The 20,716-nt window shown below is 41.1% G+C and overlaps 3 protein-coding genes across 3 annotated transcripts; 2 read left to right on the forward strand and 1 right to left on the reverse strand.

The window, feature by feature from the left end:
• The first annotated feature begins 5,328 nt into the window (after nt 1-5,328).
• LOC134061693 (arg8-vasotocin receptor-like) lies at nt 5,329-6,516 on the forward strand. The gene is made up of 2 exons (XM_062517453.1): nt 5,329-6,181; nt 6,437-6,516. The coding sequence occupies exons 1-2, from the start codon at nt 5,329-5,331 to the stop codon at nt 6,514-6,516; spliced, it is 933 nt and encodes a 310-aa protein (XP_062373437.1).
• Nucleotides 6,517-9,728: 3,212 nt separating this feature from the next.
• On the reverse strand, nt 9,729-17,502 carry LOC134062346 (THAP domain-containing protein 5-like). Its single transcript, XM_062518327.1, has 3 exons — nt 17,359-17,502; nt 16,818-17,004; nt 9,729-12,032 (listed from the first exon to the last, which is right to left on the reverse strand). Exons 1-3 carry the CDS (start codon nt 17,439-17,441, stop codon nt 11,052-11,054), a joined length of 1,251 nt encoding a protein of 416 aa, XP_062374311.1. The 5' UTR covers nt 17,442-17,502; the 3' UTR covers nt 9,729-11,051.
• Nucleotides 17,503-17,654: 152 nt separating this feature from the next.
• LOC134062348 (dnaJ homolog subfamily B member 9-like) lies at nt 17,655-19,878 on the forward strand. The gene is made up of 3 exons (XM_062518328.1): nt 17,655-17,712; nt 18,147-18,378; nt 18,891-19,878. Exons 2-3 carry the CDS (start codon nt 18,162-18,164, stop codon nt 19,367-19,369), a joined length of 696 nt encoding a protein of 231 aa, XP_062374312.1. The 5' UTR covers nt 17,655-17,712; nt 18,147-18,161; the 3' UTR covers nt 19,370-19,878.
• Nucleotides 19,879-20,716: the final 838 nt, after the last annotated feature.

The following is a 20,716-nucleotide window of genomic DNA, read 5'->3' on the forward strand; positions in this document are numbered from 1 at the left end:
TTTCAGATTCTATACTGAAAAAAAAAAACAAATGCATCTTGTTTTGGTTGTGTTCCAATTTGAACACTAGATGGCAGCAGACTACATATGAAGGCCATGATTGTGACTGGGCAAGTGAAGCGTCGCTATTTCCAGTTACAGGATATAAAATGCCTATATGGTTAAGCATTAAGAAGGGTAATTAAAACAATTAGACAATTAAACAGGATCCATCCTAGTCCTAAATCAAATCTGCATACATGGAACCTGAAGAAGGGTATTCACCAGACAAATATTTTGCTGTAGACCACACATGTTCAGTCCACACCTTATATTTAATCAAAATTTAACCTATGACACATGTTTAAGTCTGACTCCAGCCACTTGACAGTACTTAAAAAAAGCTATACCAAAACAGATATTCTATTCTTACAGATTCCTTGGTCATTTCAACAAGCCCTGGGGAGTTTGTGCTCTGACACTGGCACGGCTGGTGTGGAAATACAGTATGACTCACCTTATAATGGCAAATCACATTTCACAATAAGCTCCCACCAGGGGCCCTGGGTGCCAAAGGCTCTGTTCATCCGTGTACCTCTCCACACGGACGGAACATGTTCATTTCATTCCCACCCTCTCATCTTGTCTCATTCCCCAAGGGGAGTTTTCAAGATCCAACCCCAGTAATTGTCAGCGACAGAAACTTTGGCAATGAACACGTTCCATGATCCACACAATTTGCCTCGCATTTTCATTTCCCTTTCCAGATTGCACAAGTGGGTCCATGAGATTTCATTTATTGATAACAAAACTATGCTATATGTCACTTACATATAGAACAACATGTAGCTTTATATGATATAGTAGACATGTGAACCCCTATTAGATGTGCTTTCTTTTTACATTTATTTTACAGATGATAAAAAACACTGAGATGGTGTGATTATCTCTTCATTTTGCTTCTTTCTTCACATCCTCACTTTATGCCAGCATGAAACAGCAAGTATCCTGTGACGTGCTAGAGATGGAATGGAATGTTCATATGTGTGAATAATTGTCACATCCAGCGGAGTTAACATAATGATTATGCATCAGTATTGGTGTCACGGTCCAGTCCTATGCTTCCCTCATGTCATTTCCATAGCAACGTGCACATGTCCCATTCTTCACAGCTATATGTTTACTTAGAGGCAGTGTGTGGGATTGAAAGAGATACGTTCATGATAAACAATCCCTGTTGAGAAAGACAGAGAGTCATTTATTGTTTTCATCAATGCAAATGTTGTGTCTGAGACCAATCAAGGATTATTAAAATGTATGATTCCATGCATTGTGAGTCTGCCTCTAAATTTAGCATTGCCATTTCGAATCAATTATGCTTTATAGCACTTGTCTGAAAGCAGACAGCCGGGCATGAAATATTTTTTTTGTGAAAACCTCCAGGCCTATTCAGATGTTTTAAATGAACAAAATTGCCGTAGATTAAAATCACACTCTGTTTTTTTTTTTTTTTTTAACACAGCCAGACTCCTTTGAGGTGATTGACAGAGTGAATTGCCCCTCAATCCCTGCTATGCTATTGTGAAGGCTCTTTCAAACTTAAAGATTTGTGTGAAGGTTCCATACCGGGCAGCCCTTTGAGGGCCCCAAGTGACTTGATGTTAAAAGTGTGACCTTTCATGGATAATAGTCTAAAAGCTGACTGATCGAAACAAGGCGCTGTGATTCAAGTGCTGCATGGTGTCATCAATTGAACCAGTCAAGACGTTGCCTTGCCTTGCGTGCAGCCTTTTTGATGCCTGAGTTTACCTTCTCTCTATCACACTGCTGCTCAGTTGACATGTACACTAGGGACCTGTGTGACCTTGGCCACCTTTTGCATGTGTGAAGATTCTAAAGGCAGTGAATATTATCATATGAAATATGCTTGAACACGCTGTGCACATTCCCATGACTATCTGCAATCAGACTGGAACTGCAGGTGCAGAGAGACAAACAGAGTTCCTGTGTAATAAGTGGATATTGATGCCACATGTATTCTATACGATGCTATGTCTTTCTTTGTTGCTGGTTGTTGTCTGGGGGTGTAATCTGTTGTTGATGGTTGAATTATCTTTTAATCTTTGTCTTTTCTTTTTTTTTTAACCTGTGAAGCACTTTGGTAAAATATGATATACAAATGAGACTTACTTACTTACAGCCAAAAAAAAAACATAACACAGAAAGAGTGAGAACTAAAGATAAGGAGAGTCAAGGATAAATTTAGAATCAATTGAGGTAGACCGTTAGTCTGGCTATCACCATAAAATCAATCTTTAAGGATTGAACATTAGTTTGCCGGCAGGTCAGGTATAGATAAAGTTAGATAGATAGATAGATAGATAGATAGATAGATAGATAGATAGATAGATAGATACAGTAGATACTTTCTTGATCCCCAAGGGGAAATTCAAGGCATGGTTCATCCAGCCTATAGACCGTTACAGTGGATGGTGTTACTTGCCGTCTTTATGGCATGGCGTTATGCAAGCGTGCAAGCCTCATTGTCTCACATCTCTGTACTCCCTGTGCTCCACTGCGGGGTATTACCATGTGTAATGAAAGGCTGCCGCCTGGTTGCCATCCTACTCAGGTATCCTTTCATAGCTTCTCAATCCCTTCATACACGTCTCCAGCAGCAGAAGTGCTTTTATTGGACCTGCATCATCTGTCATTGTGTGCTTCCGTCATCTGCTTTGTGTCAAGGTGTACGTTCAAGGTTAGCATTAACATGTTTGCTTTTTTTCTTTAGACCTGACCATACAAAATGACCTAAAAGACTCTATGGACATGGCATATGCAAGTTCAAAACCTTTAGAGCATTAGAGAAAAATACACATTTAGTTTTAATTAAATGTCACAAGTGGGTTATACTGTATGTGTGTGTGTGTGTGTGTGTGTGTGTGTGTGTCTGTGTCTGTGTGTCTGTGTGTCTGTGTGTGTGTGTGTGTGTGTGTGTGTGTGTGTGTGTGTGTGTGTGTGTGTGTGTGTGTGTCTGTGTGTGTGTGTGTGTGTGTGTGTGTGTGTGTGTGTGTGTGTATGATGTACAGTATGTGCCTACAACCCATTAAATTGACGATGTGATGAAGGTTAAATGGAAATGTGTTGGTGGTAAAGCAACAAGAGGTTCACAGCTGCCATAATACATGCAGAAAGACTGTGCAGTGTGCACACTCGAATATGAGAATGCCTGCTGCACCATGTTGCATACCCAGACATCAAAGTGAAAACTTGAAGCTCACTATGAGAACATTCTGGCATATGGAGACATAAACAAACACAGAGGGGGTACCACAGCATGCGTATCCTAGATACGGAGGTCACCACAGAGTGTTGACACTAGAAAAAAGGGAAAAAGGTCAAACAAACACCTACACGGAGGATGTTATTAGACCTAGTTCAATTAAAACGCACCAAAGGCTGTCAATGTGAAAATGCCTTTACATACACACGCATGCAGACTCAAAGATGCTCATAAGCCTGCAAGAAGCACATATAGTGTGATGTGTCGATCTTTACTATTCTCTGTGAAATTTGATCTGTGAGAATTCTTTATGGATATACTCTGATTATGTATTAGAACCATATGGATGGAATTCAAAATGTCAAAAGACTGTTTTATTGAGACCATCTTAACTTGCATAACTTGGCATCTGCAGATGACACCTGTGCACATACAGTATGGGTACACATGAGATTGTGATATCATCTGAGATCTCCTCCTCCTCTCGATTTCCATGTACCTAACCTTTCAACTCGTATCAGCAAGCTGTGTGTGAGCTGAAGTTGAGCGCGGATGAATGGTTCACATACTACATACTGAGATAAGATGTGGGCCTATGCTTATGTGATCCTTTGATGCTTAATTGAGCCCATCGCCACAGTGTACCTCTGACTGCCTAAGCACCCATGGAGAGTGAGAGGTGGTTGGTGTTGGACTATCACATAAACAGAGAGGTTGGGCTGTAATGATGAATTGTGACTCGAAAGTAAAGATGTTAGTTTGACTGTATGTATAGATATTGGATTGCAACAAAAGTAGAGATGTTGGACTTTTTAGAGTGTTTATAGGAATGTTGAGTAGAGATGTTGGATTGTGTCAGACGTAAAGATGGTGGATATGGACAGAGATGTTGGACTCTAATAGATGTTACAAATCGTTATGTTTTTACAGTGCCACTTTGCGATCAGTGAATGTGCAGTGTGATTAGTTTAACATTAATAGAGCAGACATGATCATAGACTACTTATGGTTATTTGTTGTTAACCCTCATGTTGTCCTAAAATCTTACGACGTTCGTTGTCCTTGGGGTCAATTTGACCCCAGCTACAAAAAACTCTCAAAAATGATTAAAATTATTTTTTTTACCCAATTTTTTTTTGTGGTAGGTACTTAACAAGAGTGTAATAACCACTATCAAAAGCCCTACAAAACAATCCCACCCCCCCACACCCCTTTATGAACCCTGGAACCCTGACTGGCAATATGGCCAATCCAGTGTCAACAGCCCAAAGGCTGACTTTTTGGACTTTTTCAGACCTGCCAAAATAACTTATATGTAATATGTACTTGTATATGAAATAATGATAATAGCTACATGTTCTCATACTATTACAATAATAATATCCATAATTTGTCAAATATTCATTTTCATCATGTTTCATAAAAATGGGGTCAAATTGACCCCAATACCACCAACGTAACTATTTTTTTTACAGGACATTGGAAACATATTTTTGTGCAAATTTCATGTTTACTCTGTTGTACCCTTCAAATAAGGAAAAGTCATGAAACTTGAAGCAAAACAGAAAAAGTGAACCATATATTTTATGATGTTAAACACTGCTTGGGGTCAAATTGACCCCAAGGACAACATAAGGGTTAATATCTACTTTGATATTGTATGTTATTATGAGACTTCCAAGCAGTCTAAAATATTGGAATAATACAAAAAAAAAAAAAAATTGGTTGTGATAAGAGATATCAGTGATGCTTACAAATAGGAAATAGGAATGGTCTAGAGATTTCATTGAGATATTGGATGGAAACTGAATAAATTGCATGGAAACATGGAAAGATATCACATTAGCAGAGCGGTTAAACCCCCAAAGTGTCAGAGCAATCTACAGTAGTAACACACCCAAACATGTGTCTGCGGTGAGTGAAGTCAAGGATTTCACCGATGTGTATGTGCGCAATCGCAAGTCCCCACCACGGAGTTGGAATGTTATCCACCTCATCACAAAGATAGCTTACTGTACTAGGACATAACAAACACAAGCAAGAAGCAGCGTTTCTCTGCCGTGATAATGTCTAATACATTTAATCTCACTTTCAACCGCAATTCGTCCTCACCGGAACAGTTTGGAGAAGCGGATGAAAGCGGAGGGCGTTTTGCGCTTGTAAAAGCTGGGATTTTGGGAGCGATTTTTGTGCTTGCAGCTTGTGGAAATTTCTTTCTGCTATTCATGCTTTGGAAGAAGCGCAAAAGAAACACCAGGACACAACTGTTTCTTTTCCACCTTTGTCTCGCTGACCTGATGGTCGCCTTTTTCCAAGTTCTTCCCCAGCTATCCATGGAGATTACGCACGGATTTAAAGGCTCCGACTCTTTATGCAGAATTGTTAAATATCTCCAAGTTGTAGGTATGTTCGCTTCGACATATATGATAGTTGCTATGACGATAGATAGGTACCACGCCGTGTGTAAACCCATGGTGTCGTTTTTCAAAGGCTCGTTTCGAAGGTATGTGGCAATCGGAGCAGCGTGGTTAATTTCACTGATATTCAGCACTCCGCAACTCTTCATATTCTCCCTTGAAAGGCTGGATGAAAACTTATACGACTGTTGGGCAACCTTCATTGAGCCATGGGGACAAAGAATATACATCACCTGGATCACTCTGTCGGTGTTTCTTTTGCCTGCGATTATCCTATTGTACTGTCAATTAAGGATATGCACGGGAATTTATTTCAACATGAAGAGGAAGACCTTACAGGGTGCGACTGGGGATGGACGCTCCTATCCCAGAGGGGTTTCCAGCGCAATGCTGAAGACCATCAAAATGACATTTGTTATCATCCTAGCATACTCGATATGCTGGACACCATTCTTCGTGGTCCAGTTGTGGTCAGCTTGGAGCCCAAGCGCACCCACTCATGGTTGGTACTGAGACTATACCTGATGCTTTCACTGTAGCTTCAAAAACACTGCACGTAGTAGGCTATAGACCTGCAATTTCACAATCACAATTCAAATCTTAAATTGTACTCTTGTGAAATATAAATTCTTGATCATCTTGATTCTTGATAATATTGATTTATTTGTCAACAGGCTATCTAATTTCCCCCATCCCGTATGTATACCCACCATTAATTGACATAAATTGATCTGTATTGTCTCTTTTGCAATTACAGGTCCAGTATTTGTCATTATCATGCTGCTGGCCAGCCTCAACAGCTGCACCAACCCTTGGATCTACCAGTACTACAGCTAAATAGACTGGGACAATATTAGGGGCTCGGAGGTCCCTCGGAATGTTATGCAGGAGAGTACTTCTACTTGATATTCAGGTTTGAACTGATTGCAATCATGGTCTTCATGGTGGTCAAACAGGGTGCTGCGGTTCTAATACTCACATAAGGACATACTGTATGTTCTGCCCCAGCTTGATGCCATGTTTTAAGCATGTTAATGTATGTGATGACTGTGATTCATGTATTCTGTCAATCTTAATGTGTGAGGTACTGTGGTAAACACCATGCACATGTAAGCTTCTCTGGCTTGGACGTGTCTGTCCTCTGCTCTTCAGAAACCTTCAGCATCACAGAAGCAGAGGGGTGCAGTGAAGCGGAAAATAAACCCAGCAGTGGAGTGTGACTTGAGTTTTGCATTTTTGAACACATTTATATTTATATTACAGTACATACATCATATTGTATATATGCACTTATATTATTATATTATATATTACATATTTAATGTGTCTTCATGTCTTTTGGTCAAGAACATAAGGCTCTTGACAGAAATGTGCTGTAAAATAAATAGACTTTAAATATATATTAGTATTATTATTATGATTGATTATTGTGTGCACCTTGTATGTTAGAATGGAGTACAGTAGAGGTAACCTGTCTGTTTGTTCTATACTTCATTCTGATTATGGCCTTTTTAACCATATCTTTTTAACATGCTTGTAAAAAAGGTTTTGGTATTAAGCAGTTATTGGTGTTACTATTACCATTGTTAATGCCACTGTAGAGCTGTATACTTTGGACTGTAAATAAAAGTTTAAAATCTATTACCAGAGATCAAAACAAGTTTAAATGATTCTTACATACGTCTTATTGAAAACTCTCAATTGAGTATAAACACAATTTCCAAGCATCACACAACACATACTTCAAAGGCTCAAAAACATTATAAATACAATTATGAACGTACATACGCTTCCATAATGCAACACTATTAATTTTATAAATTTGTTGTGACATTCCAGGGTTGGGGTTTCTGCATAAGCCCCACTTGATCAGTAATGCATCCTCACAGCTGTGCTCTCTCTACAAGGAGGCCAGTTCCTCGGGTGATTCAAATCCAAATGTGCCGACCCTATTATTGCAAAAGAGACCAGGCTATTATGAGATAATGAGAAAAATGTATCTCCCCCTACCCCATTAAAGGCCATGTCCTGACACCTGTGCTACTGCATTAGGTCCTTGAGTGATGGTGGAGATGTAACTAAAGATGGAGCTGGAGGTTCTAGAACTCCACAATCTCTGCAAATGCAACAGTAGGCCTAGACATCCAATGCTGTATTTAACGGTTAATCTCATCTCCAAAAAGAGGTGACCAATATCCACAAATGTTCATCCCAGCTGCATTTCCCCTAAGATGGTGAAGATTTACATTTTCTTCGGCTACTAGCCTGCACAGTAATCACAGTCATTACCTTCAAGTAGCGTAGCAGCAAAATTGAAGCTTGTTGATTTGGCTTTTCAGGGGAAGGTACTTCATGCTATTATGTTCTGTGTGCCCACATAGAATGGGTGAGGTTTCCATAGAGATCGCGGAATGGTTTGTGGACCATTCATTTTTTGTTCACCCTTTTACTCAAGCATATGAACCATAAGGGCAGTCGAAGCTATTTCTACTTCACAGATTCATTCTTAGTCAATTTTGAGTTCTGCTGCTCTTCATCTTCCAAAAGCACAAGATTTGGAGGTGCCAACAGCATTTTCCATCTCATCTGACAAAAATGTTCCTCATACAAGCTATACAAGATGTTTCAAATATAATTTAACTGCTGTTTTGTAATTTTTGTGAATATTGGTTTGCTATCACTCACGTAAGGTCTAGTCATATTATGAATATGATTTTTAACATATGCTACGAAATGTTGTTGTTAATTGTGGAGGTTCCAAATAAGCCTGTTGGGCTTTCTGCCTCTCCCTGCATTGCCTTGCTTATCTTTATCTTTCTAACCTGATGCATTCCACAAAATTAAAACTTAAAACATGGACGTAGCACTAAAAGCAAGAAAGAACAGTCACAATTGACACAATCAATATGCATGTCATAATATACATGTCAGTCTGTGAACTGTGAAACGGAGCATTAAGGTGCTGATTTCAAAGATGAATACAAACTGAGATTCTTTGACGACCAGAGCCCAACATCCCCCCAAACATCATCACCAGCACAGACTACCAGTGGGGCAGGGATGACTCAACTTAGGCGGCGAGTTCCACACAGTCCAGAATGCAAATGAATGAAAGGCAGAGCTGGCAAGGCAATCACCACTAGAGTACAGCCTGTCTGACTATAACTCTGCTTCTGTAAGCTAACGCCTCCTCAATTCACTCTCCGTCCCCGGCACCATACACTTGCCCTTGTTTTCGGTCTCTCTCCTCTGAGCCAGAAGTCCATTTAGCAATTAGCCGCTGTTTAAGCAAGCTTTTAAATTCCAAGACATTAAATTCTGTTTTCTTCTCGTGGTCCAAGAAAAACACAATAATGAGCCAGCTATGTAATTAGCCTCAAACAGCTCTGGCGGTTTACCAGAGGAGAATTTGACCTTTCATCACACGCGCACACACACACACACACACACACACCAGTTGATAAGTGGTTTTCCATTCAGAGCACTGTGCTCTTATTTCTTGTTGTAAACCATAGCTGTCCCAAATTATCTTATCCAGTTGGACAGAGGAGGAGAGAATGAGAGCGCAAGAGAGAGAGAGAGATGCACACACCGTCACACAGTACAACACACACTCGCAGCACTGTGAGACAGATAATTCTTGCATACGAAAGGAACTGTAAAACCAGCAGAAGCCAGCCCCTTAATGACACTGAAAACCCCTTTTCTCCCCGAGTCTGAGCTGACTTGTACCACCACAGTCCAAAGCCCTAAGCCTGGGGCAGCTGCAGCACAAGATATGGCGGCGAAATAGGATTAAACAAACTCTCATTCAGGGAGACTAGGAGAGCAGCATCCCGGCAACGACCTCAGGCCTGCCGTATACATGCCAAATCCGGGGTGCCAGGAAGAAAAAGTAAAAAAAAACCATCACAGCATCATTTACGAGCTTCTTTATAACATGATGCACGTGCAATAAATTAATCATCCATACAAAATCCCAGACAGACGCACGATATGTATCAAAATATATCAGATTTATTATCTTTTCTTTAAAATATGACATGGCTAAAATGACACACACATGGGTCAGAGCAGAGTTCTGCCAGAGGGCATGGTTGGCCGGATGGGCTTGTCACAAGGCAGACCAGAAATGTGAGGATGTGTTTCAGTAATCACGTTTTACAGTGTCACAAAACGCTGTGCTCGGAAGTGCCAAATGCTATTAACATGGATTATCTACACTGATATCAAACAAAACCCAAGATTAAAACATGCTAATAAAGCACTCATTGCAATTGTTTGTGGTAAAAGCTGATTATTCACTTTTACAATGATCAGGTAGGATATGTATTTATTTAGCTCATTTGGGCTTTTAGAGATCATCAGTCTGATTGCGAAATACATTCACATAGAGAGTCATGGTGAATTAGATTGTCATTGTTGGTCACTGTGGTTAGGCCACTTTAAGGAACATTTCAAGGGATTCAGGAATTTAAAAAAAAGCATCTTTCAGCTATACAATTCATGTTTTCTTATTTGAGTTGGGTTTACTCATTCTCATAGAATGACCACCCATTGGACAATTAAGGCTTGTGTTCTTTAGTGTAGGACTGAAAGATTGTCTTAAAATATCAAGTATCAAGTCCTCTAGCGAGAGCTATTTCTGTCAGAGTGTGCCTGTGCTTTCTGATGCTACCCTCATCATATCTTACAGTGAAAAGGTAGAGTTGGATTCTTGCATTTTCCCATAAATTTAGTGTTGTTTAATACCTGAATGAATCTGAACTGGGGGTGCTTCTCTCTAACTGTAAACAGTACTTCACAAACACAAATGAATCATGATATATTTCATTTTGTTCTGGGGGGGGGGGGTTGTGGGTGTGCTCTGTATGTCTTGTTTACGTTGCCAGACCTCATTATGAAGTAACATAATTGCTAGAAGTAGCTGCAGTAGAAAACATTCTAAACTGTCTATACAAGATAAATAGCAATAGTAAATAAATAATTGGTCTGCCTCGGCTGCAAATACAGTACATGTTTTGGTATTTTGCATTACAAAATGTTTTTGTTTTGTTTTTTGTATACGTAGACAATATTTTATGATGTCTGTTCTGTGCTATGTTTCCGTTCCATGTCAATGTGGAGAATTTTTCAACCTCAAAACCAGAACACAATGATTAGATACCAATAGATACCTCTGAAACTGGACTTTAAGTGCATGTTGTCTGTAAACGGCTAATAGTACCAAAGCCATAGCCCGGGGGAGCTGGTGACAGGTGAGCCAACAAGATAAAAGATTAAAAAAAAAGAATAAAAAAAAAAATCACATTCAAACTCTGAACTCTGCACAAGACAAAACAAAACATACAAAAAAAATGACAGCGTTCGGACTACCGCAGGAAGGCGGCGAAATACTCCTCCAGCGCTTTCTGCTTCTCCTCGCACACAACGTTCTGCTTGCGGAGCCGGGCCGCCGTGTCCTCGGCCGCCTGGATCTTGGCCAGCGTCTCCTCCTCGCGCTGATCCAGCTCGGTGATCTTGGCGTGGAGCGCGGCGATGCGCCCCCACAGCTGCTCCTGGTCCAGGTCCTGCCGCGAGTACGAGTGTTCGCACAGGCTGGCGTGCTCGCCGTCGCCATCGACCTCGCCCTCGACCTCCGCCTCGCCCTCCGCCTGTGCTTCCGCGGCCTCGTCCTTGTCCGGTCCCCCCTCGCCCTCTGTCTCTGTGTGCGCTTCCGAGAAAACGACTACTCCAGCTCCCGCTTGCTCGTCCTGGTCCGCCTTCAGACACATCATTGGGCCGATCGCGACGCTCTGATCGAGTCCAGTTTGTAGCAAATCGGCCGCCCCCTGGCCAGCCGCTCCGGAAGCGGAGTCTGGGAAGGGAGCGACCGTATCGCAGGGCAACGACGCCGTCACGGGCGAGCGAACGCAGAAGGGCGCCTCCGTCTCGCTCTTCACCTGGCCGTTCGAGTTCGCCGGCAGCACACCTGGGTGCTCGCAGACAGACACACGCGCAGGTGAGGGGACGCCAGTGTTTGTGAGGTGGGGCCCGACCGGCAACTTCCCTTCCTCCTGCGGACAAAGAGTCGTCTCCAGCTTCAGGTGTCCCACGAGGAGCACGGAGAAGACTTGTCCGTCTGCCGCGCTCACTTCCGTCGTCTGGCCGGTGACGATGCTGCCGCTCTCATCGTCATCGGTGTTGCTGTGGTTGTTGTCGTTGTTGTTGTTGTTGTTGTTGATGTGGAAGTCGTTGAGGATGAGAGGTTTCTTCTTTGGCGGGGACAAGGACCTGATGAGCTGGACGTTGGTGCTGCATACTCTTCCTTTGACCCTGGAGTTCTTCTTGCTCTGAATTCTACTGTTTTCATCCTACGGAACAGACACAGAAACACAAGCACATGACATAAACAGACATATTTACTCTGACCCCACTGCTCAGACTAATTTGAAAATATTATATTGTTGTGGATATTGTTGCTATTATCACTATTACTACTATGCTTCATGTATATATATATTTTCAATTTTATTTGAAACAATAATTAACTAAGGTAATAATTTACTTAATGTTGTCTTTATATACTGCAAATCGCTTTCGAAAAAAATGTCTGCCAAAGCATGGCAAGACAAAGCAGTTTTATTTGTATAGCGGATTTTATAGGCAAAGCTCCAAGTGCTTTACAATGCCAAGTACCAGTGTCAGTGCCAAGTACCATAATCATAACCATAAGCATAATGACACCCCTGTTGTTACTTCCAGCACAAATATGCAACCAGTCATCTGCAGAAATACTCTAATGGCTCGATAGTTGTGGGGTGCACTGTAAAAAAAAACCTCTTCAAAAAACAGTAAATTTCCGGCAGCTGGGGCGCCAAAAAAATACTGTGCGGTACCAAAAAAATACTGTGAAGTAACAGAAAATTACTTTCTCGTAAAAATACGGTTATTTTCCATAATTAACATACAGTTTGTAGTTGTAATTTTAAAAGGATATTGCCTCATTTTCATGTTTTTAATGTTTAATTAGAAACATTTTCACATTTCAAAACAATGAAATTACCTACAAATATGGTTAATAAATGTTGTATTACGGATAATAATGCTTACATTTACAGAAATGTGCTGTTATTAGTTGGTTTTCATGGATATTGGTTGTATTATAATTTACATGTATATTTTATGTGATATAACAGTATATGACACACAAAATAATGTGATTCATCGTTCAAAACATGTCGCAAAAATGTGGAAAAACATGATATTGGGTTTACTATTGCAATAATTTACTGTTAATTTTAATTTTAATTTCCATTTAATCCCATCAAATGCATATTTAGAGCTCCCTCCCCAATAACACCATATGTTAGAAACCCTTCCGCAATAATACTAACATTATTGTAGGGCCCGGGTTTCTCCAGCAGTGCCTCTGCAGACACATAATGCAAGTAAGCATTGAGTGCCCAACTTTGTGACACTGCCAAGGGGGTAGAGGAATGCTATTGAAAAAGTATTCAATTTCGCATTGCACCCAAGAAGAAACATACATATACTCCAAAATGTCCATGTATTTTAGTCATGGTCCTCTCTATAGTGGTTATCCTGACAAATCCCTTACACAGTCATTTTCTGTGGAATGTTCAATCAGTTGTTCTATGACATACAGTGCACATCCCAAAAAGCCACAATAAAGAGTAATGAGGAAAAATTAAACATTATAAACAAGAAACTAACACTTACCCATAATCCCTAACTGCTGTAGGCTACTGGGATTCAGCCAATGTGAGCCCTAAAGGCCCGATCAGATTACAGGCGGCATGCGCTATGAAACCCATTCATTTCAATGGGTTGAGAGCACAAAAGCGGCTCTGCCGGCGGCATTTTGCCGCTTTGCCGCTGTTGCGCTTGCCGCGGTCAAAGTTGAAACATGTTCAACTTTGACCGCGGCGCGCTGTAAGTGAATGGACTTTTGCGCGGAGCCCAGCAGTAACCATAGAAATAGGAGCGGTAACAACAACAAAAATCGTAGAACGTTATCTCAACCAAGAGCAACCTAGCGGTGAGCGCAGCGCATGCCGTCTATAATGTGATCGGGCCTTAAGGACTAAGGACTAAAGACTTAATTGATCTCAGGTGCTAAGTGTGTGAGGCCTCATAGACCTCTGAAGTTCGCCTACAAAAAAGCCACCATCTTTGCCCAAATAAGGAGATCCGGTATCAGATTTCTTCTATGGGAAAATAACATGGGGATTTTCAATTATCGCACCTGTTGAACTCTGGCGGGGATGATGACATTGGAAATGCAGACGTTTTTCACTACACAGTTTTGTCCACTGCCGTCTAGTGGATACTGTGATCTTCGGTAGGTGAAGACGGCACACTTTGATCTTTGCTACCCCAGAGCTAACTTACCATGCAACTTGCCATAGGCAGTTAGCTTCAATTAACTCCCGGATCTCCTTATATGGGCAAAGATGGCAGCTTTGGATCCTTTTTGTAGGCGAACTTCAGAGGTCTATGCAACTTGCCATAGGCAGTTAGCTTCAATTAACACCCGGAACTCCAAATATGGGCAAATTTGGCAGCATTGGATCCTATTAAGGCGAACTTCAGAGGTCTATGGGCTCAGATAGGTATTTGAGATTGGGACAGCACTTCACAAGATCACATGTGTCAGTATAGTTGAAAATCTAATGTTGATTCAACGTAAAACAGAGGGGACACTTTCAATATCACTTAAACATTAGGCTTCAACATAGTTTCAATGTTTCAAACCATATGAAATTACGAAAGATTTTTTTTAACGTTTTTCAATTAGAAATATATGCATTTCTGATGGGTTTTTTTGTAAAAGAACATGAATATAGTGTTTTTCACTGTTACAGTGATTTCTTGTTGTTTCAAATTTGACATGTGAAATCACAGTCTATTTTTGTAAAATAAATGGCATTTCCAAAAATAATTTATTCCAGACAAAATCTGTAAAAAAACACAGTAAAATCCTGACATATCACATTTATTTTTTACAGTGTGTGTTACGGTAGGGGAGGAGACCGAGTATAGAGAACTGATGCACACAGCTTTGTAGCATGATGTGAGAAACAATTGCCTCTTGCACCCTCCTCCACTGTAGATACCAGGTTGTACAGCCTGATAACAAACTGGACTGGAAGTTAGGGGTTGGAATTGGCAAATAAAAGTGACGATTCAATATTATTGCGATATGTGGGTCACGATACGATATTATTACGATTCTTAATATACATTGCGATACATCAAGTATTGCAATTCGATTCTGCGATAGATTGCAATTCACGTCTCCCATATTATTCAAAGGTACATAACACTGTTCAAATCACTTTGTCATGGCATGATGCATATTAAGGTCCTTACTATTTGCTTTTTTTCGAAAGCTGAAATACACCCAAACTTTCGGAAAAGTGTAAAAGACGACGGAGCGCTGTGCATTGTGAAGCCTTTTATATTTTAAATTGCCTTTAGATGCACAACAAAACGCCACAACAACTGCCACCTTGTAGGCATAATGTTATCTGAGTAATTACTGAGTAAACTCGACTCATATTAAAGTAAAATAGATAATTAAATTATATCATTAAGTATTGCTATGCTTTGAGCTAGTATCGACATAATTGCATGCACAAAATACTGCGATACTGAACAGAATCGATTTTTTCCCCCACCACTCATGGAAGTGCAACATCGATGCTGTGTACAGGAAGGGACAGCACATGCTAGACTTCTTGAGAAAGCTTATGTTTAATGTGAATAGAATAGAATAGAATATATACTTTTTTGATCCCGTGAGGGAAATTCAGTTCTCTGCATTTAACCCAATTTAACCGAATTAGTGAACACACAGCACACAGTGAACACACAGTGAGGTGAATCACACCACACAGAGCAGTGAGCTGCCTGCCCAACCAGCGGCGCTCGGGGAGCAGTGAGGGGTTAGGTGCCTTGCTCAAGGGCACTTCAGCCGTGGTGGACTGGTCGGGGATCGAACCGGCAACCCTCCGGTTACAAGCCCGATGCGCTAACCAGTACACCACGGCTGCCCCCGATGTGTGCAGCAGAATATTCAATATGTTTTACCAGCCTGCTGTTTTCTAGCGCAATTTTCTTGGGCCAGCAGCATCAGAGCCAATAACACCAAAAAAACTGAACTACTTGACTAAAATAACTGATTTTGTATTTGGAAATACACCACACTGAGCCCCTACAGTTACTTGTTGAGAGAAGAATGTCGAATTAAATAATAGTAAAGAATGAAATAACTACCATTATGGACACTATCAGACATCCTCTACATGAGCTACTGGCAGACTACAGGGTGTTTTCTGCTGGAGGCTGCTTCAATATCGCTGTAATAAGGACTGTTCCAGTAAATTGGTCTTTTTTACTTTTACTTTTATTCATTGTGCTATCGGGCTGTTGTGACAAGTAAATTTCCCACTTGTGGGATTCAATATCTTAAAATAATTCCTGTCCACTGCTATAACAATTGACAGTGCCTCCTCAAAGTGCAGGGAGAGGATAGTCATATTCTAAGAGACCATGCACAGTTTACATTCAATTGTACAGACATTTGTTTCACTTATTCATGACTTGTTTGTGTGTATTTGTGTGTATGTGTGTGCTAGTGTGTGCTATGCCTATGTTAATACCATGAATTGCTGCTGTAACATCATACTTTCAGTATGGGAATGAATAACATAATCTGTCTATCTGTATCCATCAATCTATTTATAATTGAGATTATAATCAGACTGTGCAATGTTATCGGTGGCCTATGCTCCAGGCAGGGAAACAGGCGTAAGTAAGTAGGCTAAGTGCAATGTGTCATTATTGGTCATTACCAATGTGACCGGAGAGACACACTTTTTTTGCATCTGAATGAATCAAACAAACAAAACACAACATTTTCAAACCTATCAAACATGCTCATTGGGTTGATTAGTAGTAGATTATTGCTCACCTGAAATCACAAATAGAGCCATATTTTATCTTGTTTTCAACAATTTGGCTACCATTGGAGGAAACAATAGATGCTCAAACCAGCACGCATGGCTGGAAAGTAGTTTCTACATTGCATAGATAAACTCATAAAATACATTTAAATAAGGATGACAACTTACATCACATATATAAGGGAAGATTGTCGGGATTGCTGTGTGCTTGAGGTACCGAATTCCCCAGCGAAGATCAAACGAGTCTTCTGTGAAATGCTCACTACACAAGTACTGGTGCCGACTGGGTGTCCACTCCTGGCGTTTCATGTTATCAACCCATTTCTGAAGCCTGGCCTGATCTTGTAATGGGAACCTTTGGGAGGACACAAGTACGCTAAAACGTTAAACAATCTATGACTGACAGCAGCAGCAGCAGCCGCAGCAGCGGAGGAGGGAGAAGCTATGGAGACACAGAAGAAGTTGGCAATTTGCTAAATGAGTCATTGCTCTCAACGCACCCAACGCAAAGGCACATTCGGCGAGGTATACTACATGCAACGTGAGATTAATGTTTAACATGAACACTATGTGATTAAATTACGCATAATTTGAGTGCAATCGTTAACGGTTACAGAAATGACACTTGAGGATTGCAGCCACCTTGCATTGCATTAGAGTTGAAACCAGTTTCACAAAATGTATGAGGAGCTGCACAATGCAAACTTACGGATAAAAGCTAATCCTTTTGTTGTCTTTTGAAAGTACCCCTCCACGGTTTTTGCAGAGTTTCACTGCACAATACCGGGGCATTTTGAGCTACTTAGCTATTTTTTTTGTAAACAAAGCCAGGAACATTGTGCTGGCTGAAACGAAAGCGACGTTCCGGATGACGAAACGGGATGTGACGTATTAAACCTCTACATGTGTTTGCAACCTGGACCAATCAAAATGCGTTTAGTCATTTCTACCAGGAGTTGGCCAATAGCGTTGAGATTCGTGGGGTTAAGTAAGATAGGGGTAACAGAAGACGATCAGCTGTTTTTCGCACTTGCTGGTTGCGAGGAATTGCCCTGAACGCTCGGTAAGTTATCAGCATTTGTTTCACTTTTAATTTGTAAAACACTGAAGGCTATTCTACAGCAACTTTAAATTAATCATAGAATTACTTGTTTAGACCTAAACAGATACTTTTCTTGCCTGTAAACGTCGTGATAGGTGGTTGTTTTTGTGATAGCATGTTCTTCTTTACTGTAGGCCTGGATGGCATGTTAGAATTCACTTTTTACCAACTGAGTGTTTAAAAAGTATTTAGCAGGGACCTCGTTTTGAAGGTTATTCAGTGGGGTAGCCTACAGTAGGCTATAGGCTACAGGGTGATTTTTTTGAGTGAACGCAGGTCACATCTGGTAGGCCTACTGTAGCCTAGGTAGCTGCTTTTGCTGACGTTTGTTGACAGCTGACAATTGTTACTTAAATTGCTCATATAACTTCCGTTTTTTTTTTTTTTTTTTACAGGTTTTGTTCACAGCCATGGCAACGGCCCAGACGGTGTTCACACTTGCGGTGTGCATCTTGATGATCACAGAGTTGATCCTTGCTGAAGAGGACTACTATGACATTCTGGGTGTGCCAAAGGACGCTACTGAGCGGCAGATAAAAAAGGCATTCCACAAGCTCGCCATGAAGTTCCACCCAGACAGGAACAAGAGTCCCAACGCCGAAGCAAAGTTCAGAGAAATAGCAGAAGGTGCGTCAGTGACACGACTTGTTATCAGCATTACAGATTTGGTCTAAATCTCAATAAACCTAGCCTATAGTAGGCTACAGTGATGCTGACTTTGGAGAATGCATAAGCCTCTTATTCCAATCACTGTGAACATTTACATTTTAGCCTATGTGTGAAAATATGAAGTGTATGCTTTAGGGTGACCAAACGTCCCCGGTTTCAGGGGACAGTCCACTTTTTTGATTCCCTGTCCCCGTGAAGATACAGAAAAAAACTACCTTTGTCCCCGTTTTTTGAAGATAAAACTTGATACAGATTGATAGTCAAACTGAAATGTCCCTGTTTTTTTTTTTTCTTCACATTTTTGGGATTGGTCCCCGGTTCTGGTCTCTGACATCTGGTCACTTTAGTATGCTTGTATGCGTTAATGCATGCACTTTTTATCTGGACTCTTGAGTCTATAGAACGTTTTGGAGAAATCTAAACAACTAACACCTTTTTTGGCCATTGCTCTCTCTCTCGTCTCTCCTCAGCATATGAAACGCTATCTGATGAGCAGCGGAGGCAGGAGTACAATCTGATGGGGCGGCAAGCGACGTTTGAGGGCACGAGGGGCAGAGGAGGACGCGGCCAGCACGCCCACCAGCCGTTCGACTTCGACGACTTGTTCAGAGACTTTGACGTGTTCGGCCAGCACCAGCACTTTCATCAACATCAGCACTCCCACCAGAAGAGGAACCACTTCGAGAACCATTTCGAGAAGCACTTCCAGAGCCAGCAGAGGGAGGCCCAGCAGAACCGGCACAGGCGTCACTTCCAGAACTCCTTCGGAGGTGCTGGAGGAGGAGATGGAGGAGGACTCTTTGACGATGTCTTTGAGAACATGGAGAGGATGTTCTCGTTCGACATGCCCAGGGCTGATGGCGGGTTCCACCGGTCCACAAAGCAGCACTGCAGAACTGTAACTCAGAGGAGAGGTAACATGGTGACCACCTACACAGACTGCTCCTAAGGCCTCTTGTGACTGTTAAAGGTTCCGGTTCTAGTTCTGAAGGTTCTGACCCTGTCAGGTCTGGTCTGGGATCTTTTGCCATCTTGTACCTTATGTAATGGCACACGAGTGTGTGTGAGTGTGTGTGAGTGTGTGTGTGTGTGTGTGTGTGTGTGTGTGTGAGTGTGTGTGTGAGTGTGTGAGTGTGTGAGAGTGAGTGTGAGAGTGTGTGCCAGCTCTAAGCCTTCATAAAGCTATCTCTGTTTGTATCGTAATTTAATTATTCAGTTTTCAGATTAAAATATTACTGTTCGTTGAGGACAAATGTATGTCGAGCCAATGTTGGATGTCACCACATGAGAGAATTGCATTGTCTTCTGTACGCCAGAACTTTGCATTCAGGTAATTTGCTTTAGAACCAAACAGCAATTGGAAATGGACTGTAACAGCAACTTTGTGCTATTCACAGAATAATTGCATCCAGTTCAGCACCATATTAGAGTTTGATTGATGTGTTCTTGGCTTTTTTTTTTTTTTTTTTTAACTCATTATTTTGCCAAAGGTTTGGGAGGCCTTTAAAACTTGCACAAGGAAGAGGCATAATAGCAGCATGGCACGTGCTTGCACTTTATGGCCATGTACACCACCAGTGTTGATCCTCAAGGGGGAAAAAGTAGCATTTGTCTCCGCATTAATGTCGCTGAATGTCATCCCAAACACGCACACAAAATGCATCCTCCTCTTTTGCCTCCATTGAAGTGAAATTCCAGTGCTGTGCAATAACTTATCACATGCTTTCATAGCATTTTTTTTATAGGCCGGTGAATATTTTCAAATTTGGAGTACTAAAAAAAACGAGCCCATCTTAATTTAGCAAGACACATTTATTTCGCAGTTGAATGTCATCAAACCAGTTTCTATTTGATCTCATCAAATGTAGTTTTTCTGGTGAGCCTTTAACTTGTTGTTTTGGTGACTAGGCAATCCCAAATATTCCAGAATAGTTTTCACCTCCTCTTAAATCTCTTTAGACATTCAACGTCCATTGAAACGCACGGTACAAAGCAATAGAAGAAACATCATCTTTTGTAATCGTTACTAATTATGTTTAGCAAGTGAGCGCTCGGGTTCAATTTTACAACCATGCCATGGTTTCCTCCTTGAGCTTGTGTTTCAACTCGACCCTACAACATCACCAACTGTTACCTCATACCAAGCTCACCAGAGCTGGCCTCAGCTCGACAATCATGTGCAATATTTGTCGCTAGCACTTTGACGATGTGTTCTCATTATGTTCTTGTGTTCTTGTTTTGTTCTGTTATTATGTTATTGCCTGTTATTGTTTGCTGCCTGTTTTGAACTATGTGA

This window comes from Sardina pilchardus, chromosome 17 (assembly GCF_963854185.1).
Source record: "Sardina pilchardus chromosome 17, fSarPil1.1, whole genome shotgun sequence".
Taxonomy (NCBI): domain Eukaryota; kingdom Metazoa; phylum Chordata; class Actinopteri; order Clupeiformes; family Clupeidae; genus Sardina; species Sardina pilchardus.